A 16,423-nucleotide genomic window follows, 5' to 3' on the forward strand; every position below is an offset into this window, starting at 1 on the left:
ATCTTCATGTCAAAGGGTAGCCTCCAGCTTTAGTCTAGCCCTACTCTGGGTCAAACCCTTTTAGGATATGGGGAAGCTACTCAGACAAATAAGACTTTGCAATTTCATCAGCAAGGTATGAAAGCTTTTGTACTGACTCTGTCTTTAAGCCAGGCTGACCAACTCATATAGCAGCCAATTTTTAACTTTGCTTTTATAGAAATTGTCTTGGAGCTATTTCCCTTGTCCCTATTCTTGTTCTTCACTCTGCTCTTTGCTGCACACATCTACTTCACTTGCCACATGCTATACCCCAGTGCTGTGATATGAAGGTGGGTGCTTCACCACCACCACCACCAACCACCACTGCCCTGCAGGCTCAGCTTGTTCCATCAGATGCAGCACCAGTACTAACCTTGCCCACACTCCTTTTGCTTTCTTCTCTATTTGTTTGGAGGTTATATGTCCTGTGTTCATTCTTTAGTGGTTATTCCAGCTAATACGTATTAGGTTGGTGCAAAAGTCATTGCAGTTTTTGCCATTTCAATGCAATTACTTCTGTACCAATCTATTTAGTTTTTCAAGTCTTATCAGTATCTTTACTTTCCTCCTGAAGAACCTGAAAATTAGTGTTGTTATTGCTCCCTCAACTTTACATGCTATTGTTATCCTGCATTTCAATTCTAGTCTGTATTTCTCTCCCATAAATTACACATTCCTCTTACAGTGAAGGCTTTAGCAATCTTGTTCAGTGTTCCTTCTTGCATCTGATTCTCCATCTGAGATCATTTTCCTTCCACCTCAAGGACATCCTTTTATGAGTGGAAACTCTGCTTTTGTCTGAAAATGTTTTAGCTCTTTTAAAAAAAAGTGTCACTGGGGGTAAGCTTCCGTAAGAAGTTCCTTTTTTTCTTAACATGATGAAGATAAATTTCACCGTTTCCTGGCTTTCATTGTTGACACAGAAGTCACCATCTGGCTGGTTTTCTACAGGTAGTCTGTATTTTCTCTCCAGATGCCCAAAATCTTTTCTTTGGTTTTCTGCATCTCACCCTGATGTACTAGATAAGTTGGTTTATCTTGCTTGAGATTCACTGGGCTCCCTAAGTCTGAGGTTTGGTGCCTTTCATCAAACCCTAAAAAATTTCTCTTTGAATATCGCCTCCTCCTATTATCTCCTGATGTTCCAAATAATGTATATTAGATCTTATTCCATTGTCATCTCAACCTCTTGCCTATTTTCCATTCTGTCTTTATCTGGAGTGCATTCTGTATAATTTCTTATCTTCCAGTTCACAAATCCTCCTTCCATTTGTCTAATCTATTTAATCCATCCATTAACTTATTACCTCAAATTTGTATTTTTCACTTCTAATTCAAAAAGGCTTTTTTTCCACTAATTCAAAAAGTTCATTAATCATTATTTCATTACAATCTGTGCAACAATGCCAACATCTTAAGTATGTAAAAGATCAGCTTCTGTGTCTGTCTCCATTTTCACTCATTGTGCCTTACTTCTTCGTTCAGTTTATAATTTTTGGGCAAGAGCACTCATTTGCCTTGAAAGTATATCTATGGGAATTGTTCTGGGGCCTTAGAGGAATTGCATTTGCTTCTGGAAATCACCTGGAAGCATAAACAACTTTAAATTCCAGAAATCACTTCAAATTCCCCAGTTAAGCTTTTTGGACCACACAGGTAGCCTAAGTTTGGACTGAAAGCCCATAGAAGGCCATTTGTGGTTATGAATTGTCAGGGCAGATACTCTATACCTTCCATGTGGCACCAAGGTTGAGACAAATGAGTTCCTTGCTGCACTCTTCTATAGAGTGTTTATTTCTTGTTCACCTTTACACTGAGGGTATCTAGCTTTACAAGGGAACCCACTAGATTTCTTATTTCCTGTTGCCCATACTTTGTGTAATCACTAAAATAGAAGGTTATGGTCTGCTGAATTTGGCAAAAATTCTGAGGAAAAGCTGGCTTTGGCAGTTACTTCCTAGGATTCCAACTTTTGCTTCATTTTGAAGAGCTGTAGGCTCCTTACTTTCGTGCCTGCTCAGCAACATGTTTAAAAGTATTTTTTATAAATATATTTACCCAGTATCTTGGTTGCTTCAGCTGAAAGGATTTTTCAGAATATCTAATCCAGCATACTGCCAAAAACAGAGCCCTGAATTAGTTCCAAATATGCACACCAACGCACTCCCCCTGCCCCGATTCTGCCAACAGCATGAACTGTTTAAGACCAAAGATGCCTTTAAGATGGAAGGAAAAAAAGAATTGAGGTGAGCTGGGCATGGTGGCTCACGCCTGTATCACTGCACTTTGGGAGACCGAGGCAAGCAGACCACCTGAGATCGGGAGTTTGAGACCAACCTGACCAACGAGGAGAAACCCCATCTCTACAACAAATACAAAATTAGCCGGGCGTGGTGGTGCATGCCTGTAATCCAAACAAAAGTGGGTAACTGACTGGAACATCACCACGGATATCTCATATTTCTTTTTCCTCAGGCACAAATGTCTTATGGCACTGTCCATTAGCACTAGAGATACTGGGGGAAAAAACAGCAGGGTAGTAATACTTTTGCGTCCTCAATAAAAATGGAATAACCTGTCCTTTTTCAACAATAAAGATAAGAGAAGTTTATGGAGATAAGTATAGCACTTTTTCTCAGGTAAAAAAAAAAATTTTAAGCTAGTTGCCACATGCTTATAGCTCCTACAATTATAACAAGTGTAAAGCTCTTAGTCCATTCATGGATAGCTATCCATGGTCATTTTGCACTGCATAAAAGGATAAAAATATGTCAGGTTAAAATGATCAGACCAATCAATCTATCTTACCTCCTCCAACTTTCTCTTCATCCATGTCTGTCTCTAAATCCTGGACGGATCAGTTGAACTAATGCGTTAAGTGACACAGGCAACAGAACAGTCTTAAAGCTGTGTGAAAAAAAAAAAAATTGTTCCTAGCAATTATCTTGTTTCTTTTTTGAGTTTTCCTGAGGTAGCTCTCTCTGGAAGCTACCAGAGTGATTTAAGTTTCCAGATGTGGTCTCCTTGGCTTTAGCCAATGGGGTTACTTGTTCCCCAGTTGAGGTACCCTTTGTAGTTAGAAGTAACACTTAAGTCAAAGTCGGCAATTCCAGGGGATTCTCTGTGAACTAGAGGACCCCCTATTAAGGGCTAGCTTCCTGCCTCAGCAACCTGAGCATTACCTACATATGATTTTCAGGATGAGAATCTTCTCCTACCCAGATACCACACACCAACCTATCACCATTATCTCAAACTCTATTCAAAGTAATGCATTCCTTTGACATAAAGTTTCCTCTATGAATGCTCTCTTAAAATCGTGATCACATCATATTGTCTACATTCACCATACTAGTATTACTGTCAGTGGAGTTGAAGCCAGTAATCCTGGGTTCCACTTTGAGGCTGTAACCTTAAGCAAGTCACTAGATCAATCCCTTAAGTCAGTTAACTGACCACACACATCAGAATAACCTGGATGGGCCAGGCGTGGTGGCTCACGCCTGTAATCCCAGCACTTTGGGAGGCCAAAGTGGGTGGATCACTGGAGGTCAGGAGTTCAAGACCAGCCTGGCCAACATGGTGAAACCCCGTCTCTACTAAAAATACAAGTATTAGCTGGGCATGGTGATGGGCACCTGTAGTCCCAGCTAATCAAGAGGCCAAGGCAGGAGAATTACTTTAACCTGGGAGGCAGAGGTTGCACCAAGCTGAGATCGCGCCATTGCACTCCAGCCTGGGTGACAAGAGCGAAATTCCGTCCCCTCAACCGAAAAAAAGAGGATAACCTGGATGACTTACCATGATTTTAGATTCCTGAATCCCACCTACTGAACCAATTTTTGGAAATGGAACATGGGACTCTGCATTTTCAACAAGCATACAGGGAATTCTTATGTAAGTTGCTCAGGTCTATAGGGCTACGTCTAGTCAATTCCATCTATGAAAATATTAAGAACCTTTGCTTCAGAAATAAAAATAGACAAAATGAGAAAAAATGGCATGAAAAGACTGGTCCTTAGTTCTTCCTGGGTGAGGTGTTTCCAGTTTGTAGCAAAGAATATTAGTTCAGCAAGAAAAACAAGTGGCCGGCCATGCGCAGTGGCTCACGCCTGTAATGCCAGCACTTTGGGAGGCCAAGACGGGTGGATCACTTGAGGTCAGGAGTTTGAGACCAGCCTGGCCAACATGGTGAAATCCCGTCTCTACTAAAAATACAAAATTAGCCAGGTGTGGTGGTACGCACCTGTAATCCTAGCTACTCGGGAGGCTGAGGCAGGAGAATCGCTTGAACCCAGGAGGCAGAGGTTGCAGTGAACCGAGATTGCACCACTGCACTCCAGCCTGGGTGACAGAGCAAGACTCTGTCTTTAAAAAAAAAAAAAAAAAAAAAAAAAAGGTGGCCAAGTGAAGTCCCACCTTTGACCTCTGTCACAAAGTACATCAGTATCAAGAAACTTGTGAGATAGGGCCTTTACACAACATTCTGTGTAACATTTCACTGTATTTAGATACGGCACAGAGAGAAGTGTTTTTAAGATCATAGATCTTGTCTACGGCCATCACCCTGAACGCACACAATCTCATCTGATCATAGATCTTAGCTATACATGATTCTCATGGATTGCAATCTATGAGAAAAGATCCATCTGTTTCACTCTCTAAACCTAACCTTGACACAACGCTTAGCATATAGGAGATGCTTGGCAAATATTTATTGAATGAAATAAAACAAATGGACCAATCCAAGAGGAAGACAGAAGAGTAGGGTTTGTATATCTAGCTCAATGCAGTGAATAAGAACGTAACAGGGAAATAAAGTGTTGCTGACCAAGTAGCCAGGTTTTTCTATATAGATAAAAATCACCTCAAGCAGGGCTATCAAAACTCTTTGGAAAGTAAACTCTAAACAGCTTTTTGGCTTTGTATTTCATCCTCTAGTCTAACACTACAATTGTTAGACACAAATCAAGCTTTAAAAGGTAGATTTCCTGGTCTCACTAGCCCATGAAAGTTTTCATACCCAAGTCCTAGTTCAATAAAATAAGACAGGACCATCATCAGAAGCAGCTATATAATTTTAATCTAAAGATTTGGGCATACAGAAAGCATTTCACATAAATTCTCTTTAGTCTTTAATTATATGACAGGACATAACGACCTCAGAAAAATAAGTCTCTTCCCATAGATCTTAACCCTTGGTCTCTGCAGCAAAGACAGTTCCTGGTAATCCAGGTAATACGGTCTGTAAAATATTAATAAATAAGCCTGTCTACTGACTTCTGACTAAAGGACTGCATATAGCCTGAGAAGCAACATTATGGCCCAGTGGTCAGTACTTATATACATGGGCCTTTTGATCCTACATTTTCCTATTAGGTAGTTGGGATTGGTAGTTTCTAATCTTCTAGTCCTAAGTGTTATATTTAAGAGGGCTACATATTACAGTGGACCTTATTCAATGTTAGTTTTGTCAAATGTTGCAAAAGAATCCCAGTAATTAAAGTCAGTCATTAATTCTTTATGCTTCAGTTTCGTATCTCCTAAGTTAGCAATAAGCTCCCATGTTCAACTTCAGCCACATTCAATTTTTAAGAATCTTCAGAAGAAAAAAATGTTTCACATATAGTTAACAAGAATGTTGCTTAATAAGACTTGGGGCTGAGCTCAAAATAAATCCTGGTATAACCTCCTTCTGGTTGCTCTGGAAAGGACACTGATACATAAGGAAGTAACAAAGATGAAAAGCAGGGAAGAAATAACAGCTTGAAGAAATGACACAGACCCCCCACATACACACTTTAAAAACTTTATTTATATAAAAAACTCATTTGTTTTTAAAAGCATTAACAAGACAGAAAGAAAAGAGAAAAGGTATGGAGCAGAACACAGGCCCCTTAGTAGTGTTCGGTGGGAAGGTGGGATTTTTGGTTCTCTGGAATTGAATGTTTAGTGTTTTTATAAACAAAAGAGGAAAAAAAAAGTTAAAGGTCCCCAAAAGCCCATGGCTGTTCTATTACCCACACCCCACCGAGAAAAAAGAGCACCAGGAAAAGAGCAGAAGAGGACAAAAGAAATTAAGAGTGGAGCCAGGTCTGGATGGGGCAATTTCCCCTGTGCAGTATGCTCTTAGGGGTCACAGAGAGCAAAAGGCTCCTTTTTGCCAGAAAAGGTAGATGAAAGTGGGAAGAAATGGAAAGTGGGGAAAGGGTAAATGAGAAATTTTAATGCACGAGTAAAGGGGGTGGTGGGTTGTGCACTTTTCTCCTACCCCATAGCCTCAATATATAAGGGAAGGGGAAGAGAGGGATAAAGAACTCCAGTTGCATGGAACAGAGCTTTTAGACTAGATTAAGGGGAGTAGAAGGCAAATAAGGAAAAGGATTAAAAATAATAATAATAATCAACCCGCATAGCAGCTGATTTCTCTAGCCCAACCTGCTAATTAATATATGCTAAAGTGAGAGGAGGCAATACTGGAGGGAGGGGACAATTGGGGAGACCACTTCCCTGTAACTCCTTCAGAGATGATGGTAAATTCTGGGCACCTAAGGAGTAAGAGTCACACCACTCACCTCCCTTACCAACCTTACTTTGAGATTCATCAGAATAGAATTTTGGCAAAACCCCACCCATATGCTGTTGAGCAAAAGCTTTTGCTATGACTGAAACCATGGCTATACCAATCCTCAGTGAAGAATCTGAGGTTCTCTAGGTCACTTCTCTTCTTTCTGCTATTTAGGGCCAATAGTAGGTAAGAAAGCAACAAAATATAATTTGCAAAATTATGAGAAATGAGACTGCAGAGGCAAAGAAAGGCACATGGAAGGGCGGGAGGAGATGCACCCCAGGCCAAAGGCACAAAGAAGAGGCAAAGCCAGGGGAAATCCCCACCTTGTAAGGGTAAAAGGGACAGGAGTTATGTACATCAAGTCCTTTAGTTTGCCAACCAATCCAGGGCAGAGGCAAGGGACAGGCCTATAAGGATAGGAAAAGGAGAAACAGGGGAGTGGGGAAGCCAGTTTCAGACTAATCGTTTCATGTACATTCCTGCTAGCTCCTCCTAGAGGTCTTCTTCTTCCCAAAAACACATCTTTCTGCTCCTTCTCAACTGAAAGTCTTCCTTGACATTCTCCCCTTTCTACAGCCTCTTGGAAATGGCCAGGCCAACTCAGCAGACATATCACAGGGCGGGAGAAGTGGGTTAAGGACAGCCTCTGTTTAAAGGGCAGCAGCAATAGCCCAGGGTTGGCATGAGGCTTGCAGAAGAGATGGAGTCTGTAGGTTCTTGATGGTCCCTGCCTTGGAGATGAGGAGAGCAAGGTTTCTTAATCCCAGTTCTAGGAGACCTTCACTTACTCAAGGGTCCTTTGCCAGGTGGCATGTGCCAATGTTGCCGGCCTTCTTTGCTTCAAAAATAGCCATTAGGAATAAGGGAAGAGTTCACACTTTCCCCTCTCTAAAAGAAAATAAAAGTCCCTTCCCCACCAGGAAAAAAATCTTGATTAAGAATCATCAGTTTATCAGACTGCTGGACATTGCATATACAGCATGTAACTTCCAATTCTTCCCACGGCTTCCAGTGAAGATTGCTATTCTCTCCATCCCTCCCTCCACAAAAGGCCAAGAGTTCCAGGGAGAACTGGCAAAATGAACTAATCTGCAGCAGTTTCTCAAAATATGCAAATAACTGAGTCAGGCTTCTTGGGAGAAAATGGAGGGAATGGGGGAGGGGGAAGCGTTGAGACAATTAAACTTCACCAGAAGAAGTTGGGAATTGATGGAAAGAAGGCAGCCACGTAGGGCTGTAAGGGCAGGAGGCAGCCTGGCAGTTGGCACAATAGTCCAGCGAAGAAAAAGGAAAATCATCAGTCAATTTCACCACCAAAAAATAAAAGTACATATAAGCCCAGATGGAATGGAGACAGTGGTGCTAAATCTTCTGCTGTGGAGAAAAAAGAGAAAGAGAGGATGTTAACGGGGTTGGGATTAAGGAGACCCCCCCCCCAAAAAAAGCTGAGCAAATCTGGAGACAGGAAAGCAGCACATAATGGAGAATCAGATTACCAGCTGCATGTCCCAGACTCTTAAGAGGTAATAATCACAAAAGCAGAACCCCTCGAGCCCCATGTGGCTGAGACTAGTTAGCCTCTGGCCTGATCAGAGCAGCGTGATTGACAAATTGCTGGCACACAGGAGCCTCCTTCCTCAAGGACAATCTTGGGGGTGACTGAAGGACATACCATGGAGGGGTAAGACACTTGGCCCCCCTCATCATCCAAAACCAACACATCCAACTCTTCCTCCAGAGAGTCCTGCCCCTCGTCCTGCTGTGAACACATGCAATTTGTTAGTATGAGTAGAGACAGGAACCTCATGTGTGTGCCAGACCTAGGGAAACTCTGAAAATTTGTAAACTCAAACAAAACAAGATATAATAGTAAGAGAAGGGCAAAACATTCATAAACAGGGAGGAAGAGAAAAAAGGTAATATTTGAAAATAGATCAGTTAGTGTTAGTCATATCAGTAACACTTTTACAGACATGCTTCCCCCATTTTGACCACTGCAGAATAACGGCCCACGAAATCCCAACATGAGTCAAAACCCTTACTTTTTCCTAAAAACCCCTACCAGAAAAGGATGCGATCTTTCTCCGTACTTTTTTTTGTATTTCACAAAACACATAGGATTCAAAATAGAACTAGCCTTAGACAGATAGCAGTATATAAAAAGAATTTACCATCAAGGGTGTTGTTCCCTTCAATGGCTCCATGTCGCCTAGATCCCCCGATCGATCCAGTGTTCTATTGTGGTCTCCTCTCTCATTTGGTGTGGAATAGTTGTTATCTGGTTAAAAAAAAAAAAAAAAATGCACGCAGAAATATGACATTCCCCTCTACTGTACAATATATATCAAGCAGATGGGTGTAATTAGGCACCACTGTTGGGAACTGAGCTTGCCAAATGCTCCAGAAAGGCATTGAAGTCTGATGGTCCCAACTTAAAGAACTTGAATCTGGCTGACCGCGGTGGCTCATGCCTGTAATCCTAGCACTTTGGGAGACTGAGACGGGCGGATCACTTAAGGCCAGAAGTTCAAGATCAGCCTGGCCAAATGGCGAAACCCCATCTCTACTAAAAATATAAAAATTAGCCAGGTGTGATGGTGTACACCTGTAGTCCCAGCTACTCAGGAGGCTGAGGTATGAGAATCACGCCACTGCACTCCAGCCGGGAGTGAAAGAGTGAGACTCTGTCTCAAAAACAGAACTTGAATCTTGAATCTAAGATGGAAGACAATATGTATAAAATACCCAGAATATGGCATAATAAAGCTAAACAAGAGGTCTGTCTGAAAATGGTATTGGAATTAAAAGAAGAGCGAGTGAAATATGCTGCAATCGTTAGAAAGGACCTGACAAGGGAGAACAGGACTTGAGTTAAACCTTTGGAGACAAAAAGAATTTGGAAAAGCAAAAGGGAAGGACATACCAGTAAGAGGTATTACATGAGCAGAATCAAACTACAGAGTAAAAAGACAGAATAGCAAGCAGAATAGTTAGGCAGAAACAGAATGTATCCATTCATTCGCTCCGGAGAAGGAGACTGGGGTAGGAATATAATGGGCTACAAGTTTAGGGACACAAACTTGAATGTGTAGTAACGGGAGAGGCACAGAAAGATTTCTGAAAACCTTTGAGCATGTAGGAATGTGAAAAAAGTAGACAGATCAGATTTTATTAAATTTTCTTACATACTTCAAAATGGAAATGATCAGCCAATGCTCTCCCAGGATGGTAAATGGTTAAGGGTGTTAGAAAAAAAACTGTAGAGCTAGACAGCTCTCCTTAGCTCAGTGAAATATTACTCCACATCCTTAGGCAGGAATTAATCACATACCTAGCGATTTTGTGTTTGATCCCATATTGCTCATCTGAATTTCTTCCCGATCAGGTTTCTTATCTGTATGAAGTCAGAAAGTTATCCATGTCAAAAACAATTCTTCAAAATCTGTCCACATCATGAAAATTGCTCTCTGGTCCTCCTTTCTTCCCTTCATTCACACTTCTACTTAGCACCAACTATGTGCACCACAACGCCTGGATAATTTTTAAGTTTTTTGTAGAGATGAGGTCTCACTGCATTGCTCAGGCTGGTCTCAAACTCCTGGGCTCAAGCGATCCTTCCACCTCAGTCTCCCAAAGTACTGGGATTACAGGTGTGAGCCATCACACCTGGCCCCTACAGACTCTTAAATCAAAAAACAATTCCATCTAAACCAGCAGTTTTCAAATTATTTGGTCTCAAGGTCCTTTTACAGTATTAAGAATTATGAGGATCTAAAGAACCTTCATTGGTGTGAGTTATATGTATTAACTGTTACCATACTGAGAAGTTTAAAGTATCTATTTCACTTAAGTAAACTTATTACATGTTACCATGAACAATCTTTAATAAAATCCTTTACATTTTTGCACATCTCTTTGAAGTTTAGCTTAGATTCTCGTATCTGCTTCTGCATTCAATCTGTTGTGATATGTTATTATAGTTAATGTATATCAAGAAAATCCAGCCTTACACAGATAAAAAGTTGGAAAAGAGAGGATTTTAATAGTCTTTTCAGATAATTGTGGTTATTATTCTTTAATAGTATATTAATTAATAGTAGTTTCTTAAAGGTTGATAGTAATGTGGAATCTATAACTAACAATCTCTTCATACTGTTTAACTAAAATCCATCGGTCCTTCTTGCACTTTTAATGGATCGATTACCTATGTGCGATTTTGACGTATGCATTTGTCACTTGCAAAATACTGCTTCAAGTTATCCAGATGTTCAAAATGCTAACACATAGCATTATACAATATTATGAAATCACATTTGTTAACATCACTGTTTATTTCATTAGAAAAGTCTTTTTTAATTTTATTCATGTATTTTTTGAGACAGGGTCTTGCTCTGTTGCCCAGGCTGGAATGCAGTGGCACAATCATGGCTCACTGCAGCCTTGACCACCTGGGCTCAAGTGATCCCCCTGCCTCAGCCTCCCAAGTAACTGGGACTACAGGAATGTGCCACCATGCCTGGCTAATTTTTTTGTACAGACATGGTCTCATTACGTTGCTCAGGCTAGTCTCAAACTCCTGGGCTCAAACGATCCTCCTGCCTCAGTCTCCCAAAGTACTTAAATTGTAAGCATGAGACACTGCACTCAGCCTAGAAAAGTCTTTTCAGTATTGGGAAGTTACCAGGCTCACAGTAGCAAATAAAAGTTTTTCAAAACTACAATTTCCACTTGAAAGCTCAGGCAGCAAACACTGTGTTCTTTTCCTCAAAGCAACAAGCTTATCGCATTCATTTTTTGAGGAAATGTCTGCCAAATGCGCACATCTGAATAATCCCTTTGTCTACCAGACATTTTTTTCCAAGTAAAAATGGTGTTCCATTAAACAAAGTGGCTAGTGTGACTGCGTGCAGGATGTAATCCCAACACTTGGCCAAGGCAGGAGGATCACTTGACACCAGGAGTTCAAGACCAGCCTGGATAACATAGGGAGACCCCATCTCAAAATAAATAAATAAACAATTAAAAAGTAGCTAGTCTAACTAGTAACTGAAACAATAACATAAGTACATTTCCTTAAGACAACCATCATGCTTTAATATGCTATTTCATCAGTACAGAATATTAAAAAGATGTATACTCAAGGGTAGAAAAATAATAAAAGTGATTTTTATTTTCTTATGAGATGGAGTCTCTCCTCTGTTGCCCCGGCTGGAGTGCAATGGTGCGATCTCAGCTCACTGCAACCTCCACCTCCTGGGTTCAAGTGGTTCTCCTGTCTCAGCCTCCTGAGTAGCTGGGATTACAGGGGTCCGCCACCACACCCAGCTAATTTTTGTATTTTTAGTAGAGATGGGGTTTCACCATGTTGGCCAGGCTGATCGTAAACTCATGACCTCAGGTGATCCGCCCTCCTCAGCCTCCCAAAGTGCTAGGATTACAGGCATGAGCTACCACACCTGGCCTGATATTTTTTCTTCTCCAATTAAGTGAAAATGGCTCTCTGCTTTTACCTATGTGAGTGGCAATGAAGACTACAATGACTCATTCAGCTTTATGTCACTGCTAAGTCACCAGAAGCATCACTGCTTTCTGTGCCATAAGTACAAATGGTAACAGTCTTGGGACTCTCAGACCACACTTTAAGAACCAATAATCAAGGAAAAAGCCAAGTGTGATTAAGATAATAATGGTCACAATATACACTTCATGTGAAAAAGAAAAAAATTACAAAACAAAATATATAATTCATCTCAAAGGAAAAATGTGTTTGCTCACATGGTAAAAATGTTTAAAAAGATACAAGTGGTTTTCTCTGGATAATAGAAACAAGTGATTTTTTGTAATTTTTCTGATTGTTTATATTTTGTAATTTTAAAATAGTAATTATCTATTATAATATTCGGTATTAAATGGAAATTTAAAAGGAGAAAAAATAGAGAAAACAGACTAGAGTTCACTTTCCAGTGTTTTAAGTTCACAAGCAATGATAAGGGAATCACACTCAGGCTAATTACCTGTTTTGTTTTAATTTCTAATGCTTAGACCTACCCATTTCTGCATTAGGATCCTGGAGTGGAGAATTATTCCCCTCCCCCAAAAGACTACCTAATTCAGAAATAATATATATCCTATTTGTTAGTAAGCCACCTAGAACAGCAAGAGTGGCTAAAAGGAGCGGGTGTGCCTTCTGGATACTGCACCTGATTTTTGGTTCCGGTCAATGAGAGGGAGAGTACTATCATCGTATGAATGACTGCTCTGGCTTCGGGAAGCATTGTTTAGATTCACCTAGAGGCAAACACAAACGCAATAATATCACAGAATACTGAATTCACCCATATCTTATGCTCTAATGGGCATAAACCTCTAGGTTCCTATTCCCAAATAGAATTACAAAAAAGCAACTCATAAGAGTTGAATAAATAACCTAGGTAGTGAAACAAACTAGGATATTATGGCTTCTATTTGTGTTTCAGAACAGGAGATTACAAAGGATCCAAATGTTGATACTATCAGAAGAAAATACAGTTTCAGAGAATAGTAAAAATTCTCTCAAAGGGTGATGGTAGATTTGGGCAAAAAGGCCATCATCCTTCATTATCACCTGCACCTAAAGTATGTTATGACGTAGAGGGATGCCTGAGCTGTGTCAGCAACAAATGAATTGTAGACACATCATCCTTTTGAGGAGTAAACCAAATGTTTTTCTTTTTTTTTTTTTGAGACAGGGTTTAGCTATGTTGCCCAGGCTGGAGTGCAGCAGTATGATTTCAGCTCACTGTAACCTCCACCTCCTGGGCTCAAGCGATCCTCCCACCTCAGCCTCCTGAGTTGCTGGGACTACTGGCAAATGACACAACTGGCTACTTCTTTTATTTCTATTTTTGGTAGAGATGGGTTTCACCATGTTGCCCAACCTGGTCTCACACTCCTAGGCTCAAGCAATCCACCTGCCTCAGCCTCCCAAAGTGTTCAAATTACAGGTTTGAGCCAACACGCCTGGCCAGATAATTCCTAATGAAGAAATATGGGTCAAAAATAGATTCAACATGAGGCCAGGTGCAATGGCTCACGCCTGTAATCCTAGCACTTCGGGAGGCCGAGGCAGGCGGACTGCCTAAGCTCAGAGTTCAAGATTAGCCTGGCCAACATGGTGAAACCTCATCTCTACTAAAAATACAAAAAATCATCTGGGTATGGTGGTGTGCGCCTGCAGTCCCAGCTACTGGGGAGGCTGATGCACAAGAATCACTTGAACCCAGGAGGTGGAGGTTGCAGTGAGCCAAGACTGCACCACTTCACTCCAGCCTGGGAGACTGAGTAAGACTCTGTCTCCAAAAAAGAAAAAAAAAATAGATTTAACATGATGGTGAAACGGCAGAAACCAAAGACAACAGAAGCATTATCCTGGGACCAAGAAAAAAAAAAAAAAAAGTAAAAGTCTTGGTCTCAAAAGTTACTATACCTGAAAGTCTGATTTCTTCCATCCTTCTTTCTCCAGCGGCTTCCGCAGTTCCTTATATCCCCAGATTGTTTGTAATACAAGTGCTGCTGCTCGAACTTCTTTTTCTGAGCGGTTCCTTTGGAGGAAAGTAACACCATATGGAATTTGGATATAAGACCAGGAAAAAAGCTTAGACCCTATATCGTCTAATAACATAAGAATACAAATGCCAGGGGCAGGGCATGGTGGCTTATGCCTGTAATCCCAGCACTTTGGGAGGCCAAGGCAGGTGGATCACCAGAGGTCAGGAGATGGAGACCATCCTGGATGACATGGTAAAACCCCATCTCCACAAAAATACAAAAAAGTAGCTGGGCATGGTGGCACACACCTGTAGTCCCAGCTACTCAGGAGGCTGAGCCAGGAGAATCACTTGAACCCGGGAGGTGGAAGTTGCAGTGAGCTGAGATTGCACCACTGCACTCCAGCCTGGGTGACAGAGCGAGACTGTCTCAAACAAGAATATAAATGCCAAAATGGGTTAAATCAAATTTTTACCAAATCCTGTATTCTACCCCAAATAGTGACACAAAAAAAGTCTGACATAAGAGCCAATTAATTTATGGATCAACATCAAGACAGGTAATAGAGCAATAGCTCTTCACACTTTACATGTAAATAAGGGGAAATTTCCTTTTTTTTTTTTTTGAGATGAAGTGTCTCTTTGTCGCCCAGGCTGGAGTGCAGTGGCGCGGTCTTGGCTCACTGCAAGCTCCGCCTCCCAGGTTCACACCATTCTCCTGCCTCAGCCTCCCGAGTAGCTGGGACTACAAGCACCTGCCACCACACCTGGCTCATTTTTTCTATTTTTAGTAGAGACAGGGTTTCATCGTGTTAGCCAGGATGGTCTCGATCTCCTGACCTCGTGATCTGCCCACCTTGGCCTCCCAAAGTGCTGGGATTACAGGCGTGAGCCACCGTGCCCGGCTTCCTTTTTCTTAGTAACCAAAAGAAGGAAACAACTCCTCACTCACTCAAATTCTTCTGATTGTAATTTTAGGTGGTAAGCTCACCCTGATTTGTTGATCAACACCAGCTTCTCAATACCCTGTGTCTCTCGAAGCTTTTTGGCAGCCTCCAAGTTCTCGGCGATAACCTCATTGATAGTGTTCAAAATAGAGACCACAGTGTCCTCAGAGAAATTCCAAGAGGAATTCTGCTGTCCTCCTGGCAGATTCTTTACCAAGTTAGGAATAGCATGTTTACCTAGTCAGAAAGAATGTATACAGGGAGAAAAGATCAAGTCAGGTCATGAAGAGCCTTACATTATACTTAATTGCATTAATCATATCAAGTGTAGGTGCTGTCCATAAGAATCAACTTCATTATCCTATAGGATTATCATCTCAAAAGGGCTAAGGACCTGAAATAGCCATGGATTTACTGTCCTACCTATTCCTTTATTTCTTTTCTACTTCAACCACATTGAAAGTGTAAATACTGTATATTAGATAAGCTACACAGTCCTTTCAGATACTCTAATGAAAATATCTTGAATATTATAATAATTTGATAGAAGAGTTATTATGAATTTAAAATATAAATAAACAAGTGGGCTCCGCTACTAACTAGCTACATTAACTCTGGGCAATTCACTTAACTTCCATGAGTTAAGTAATTTCCTTATCCTATTAAAAAAAAAAAGGACCTTTGTAAAGTGGTGAGGATTAAATGAAAACACAGAAGCATTTAACAATGCCTAGTAACAAAGTAAGTGCTCAATAAATAATAGCAATTATTATTCTATTTTTGAAGAGTTGTCATTTGTTTTCTTTCCAAGAACCATTAAACTAAAACCCTTACCAACTCTCGTATTCATGAACTATGAAGCGGGGGAGGGTCCTTCCCTTCAGTCATTTCAATAAATTCAATAAATTATTAGGCATCTGCTGGACTACAAACACTGTACTAAATTTTGAGGTAACAGTTACCATTCAACTCCTCACCAATTAATTCTTTGTTGCGAGCATCCACAGCCAGGTTTCTCAGTGCTCCAGACGCAGCTTTCACCACCCGTTCATGTTCATTAGTCAGGAGGTCAGCTATGGCAGAAAGAGCCTTCTCTTGACGCAGAGCAGAGCGGATGTATCGACCATACTAGAATAGCACATAGAAAGGGGTAGAACAAATTACAAATGGCAGCAAACTAGTTATCTAAGTTTTCCCATCTCCAAATCCATTTTCTAAAAGGTACTTTACCGTCCAGCGCCCAGCACACAAATTCTGGATAGCTCCAGCTGAGGCTTCTAAGATGGCAGGAGTCTTGCTCTCCTTAAGAAGTGAGATGTATATCCGAACCACCTCTGGCTGAAATAAGAGCTCATAGC

At 40.9% G+C, this 16,423-nt stretch overlaps 1 protein-coding gene across 10 annotated transcripts in view; it reads right to left on the reverse strand.

Moving 5' to 3' along the window:
- Nucleotides 1–5,081: 5,081 nt before the first annotated feature.
- The window catches only part of CTNND1 (catenin delta 1), a 57,919-nt gene continuing 46,577 nt past the window's right edge, over nt 5,082–16,423 (reverse strand). For 5 of the 10 annotated variants that reach the window (XM_073016142.1, XM_073016126.1, XM_073016119.1 and 2 more), the window contains 9 exons: nt 16,296–16,423; nt 16,043–16,193; nt 15,110–15,302; nt 14,058–14,172; nt 12,793–12,880; nt 9,924–9,986; nt 8,764–8,870; nt 8,265–8,351; nt 5,082–7,966 (listed from right to left, as the gene is read on the reverse strand). In XM_073016142.1, the coding sequence (XP_072872243.1) occupies nt 7,955–7,966; nt 8,265–8,351; nt 8,764–8,870; nt 9,924–9,986; nt 12,793–12,880; nt 14,058–14,172; nt 15,110–15,302; nt 16,043–16,193; nt 16,296–16,423 (944 nt within the window). In that variant the 3' untranslated portion in view covers nt 5,082–7,954. The remainder of the gene's footprint in view (nt 7,967–8,264; nt 8,352–8,763; nt 8,871–9,923; nt 9,987–12,792; nt 12,881–14,057; nt 14,173–15,109; nt 15,303–16,042; nt 16,194–16,295) is intronic. The other 5 variants (XM_007998136.3, XM_007998082.3, XM_007998073.3 and 2 more) reach the window with 3 other exon arrangements.

The sequence above is a fragment of the Chlorocebus sabaeus genome, chromosome 1, assembly GCF_047675955.1.
Source record: "Chlorocebus sabaeus isolate Y175 chromosome 1, mChlSab1.0.hap1, whole genome shotgun sequence".
Lineage (NCBI taxonomy): Eukaryota > Metazoa > Chordata > Mammalia > Primates > Cercopithecidae > Chlorocebus > Chlorocebus sabaeus.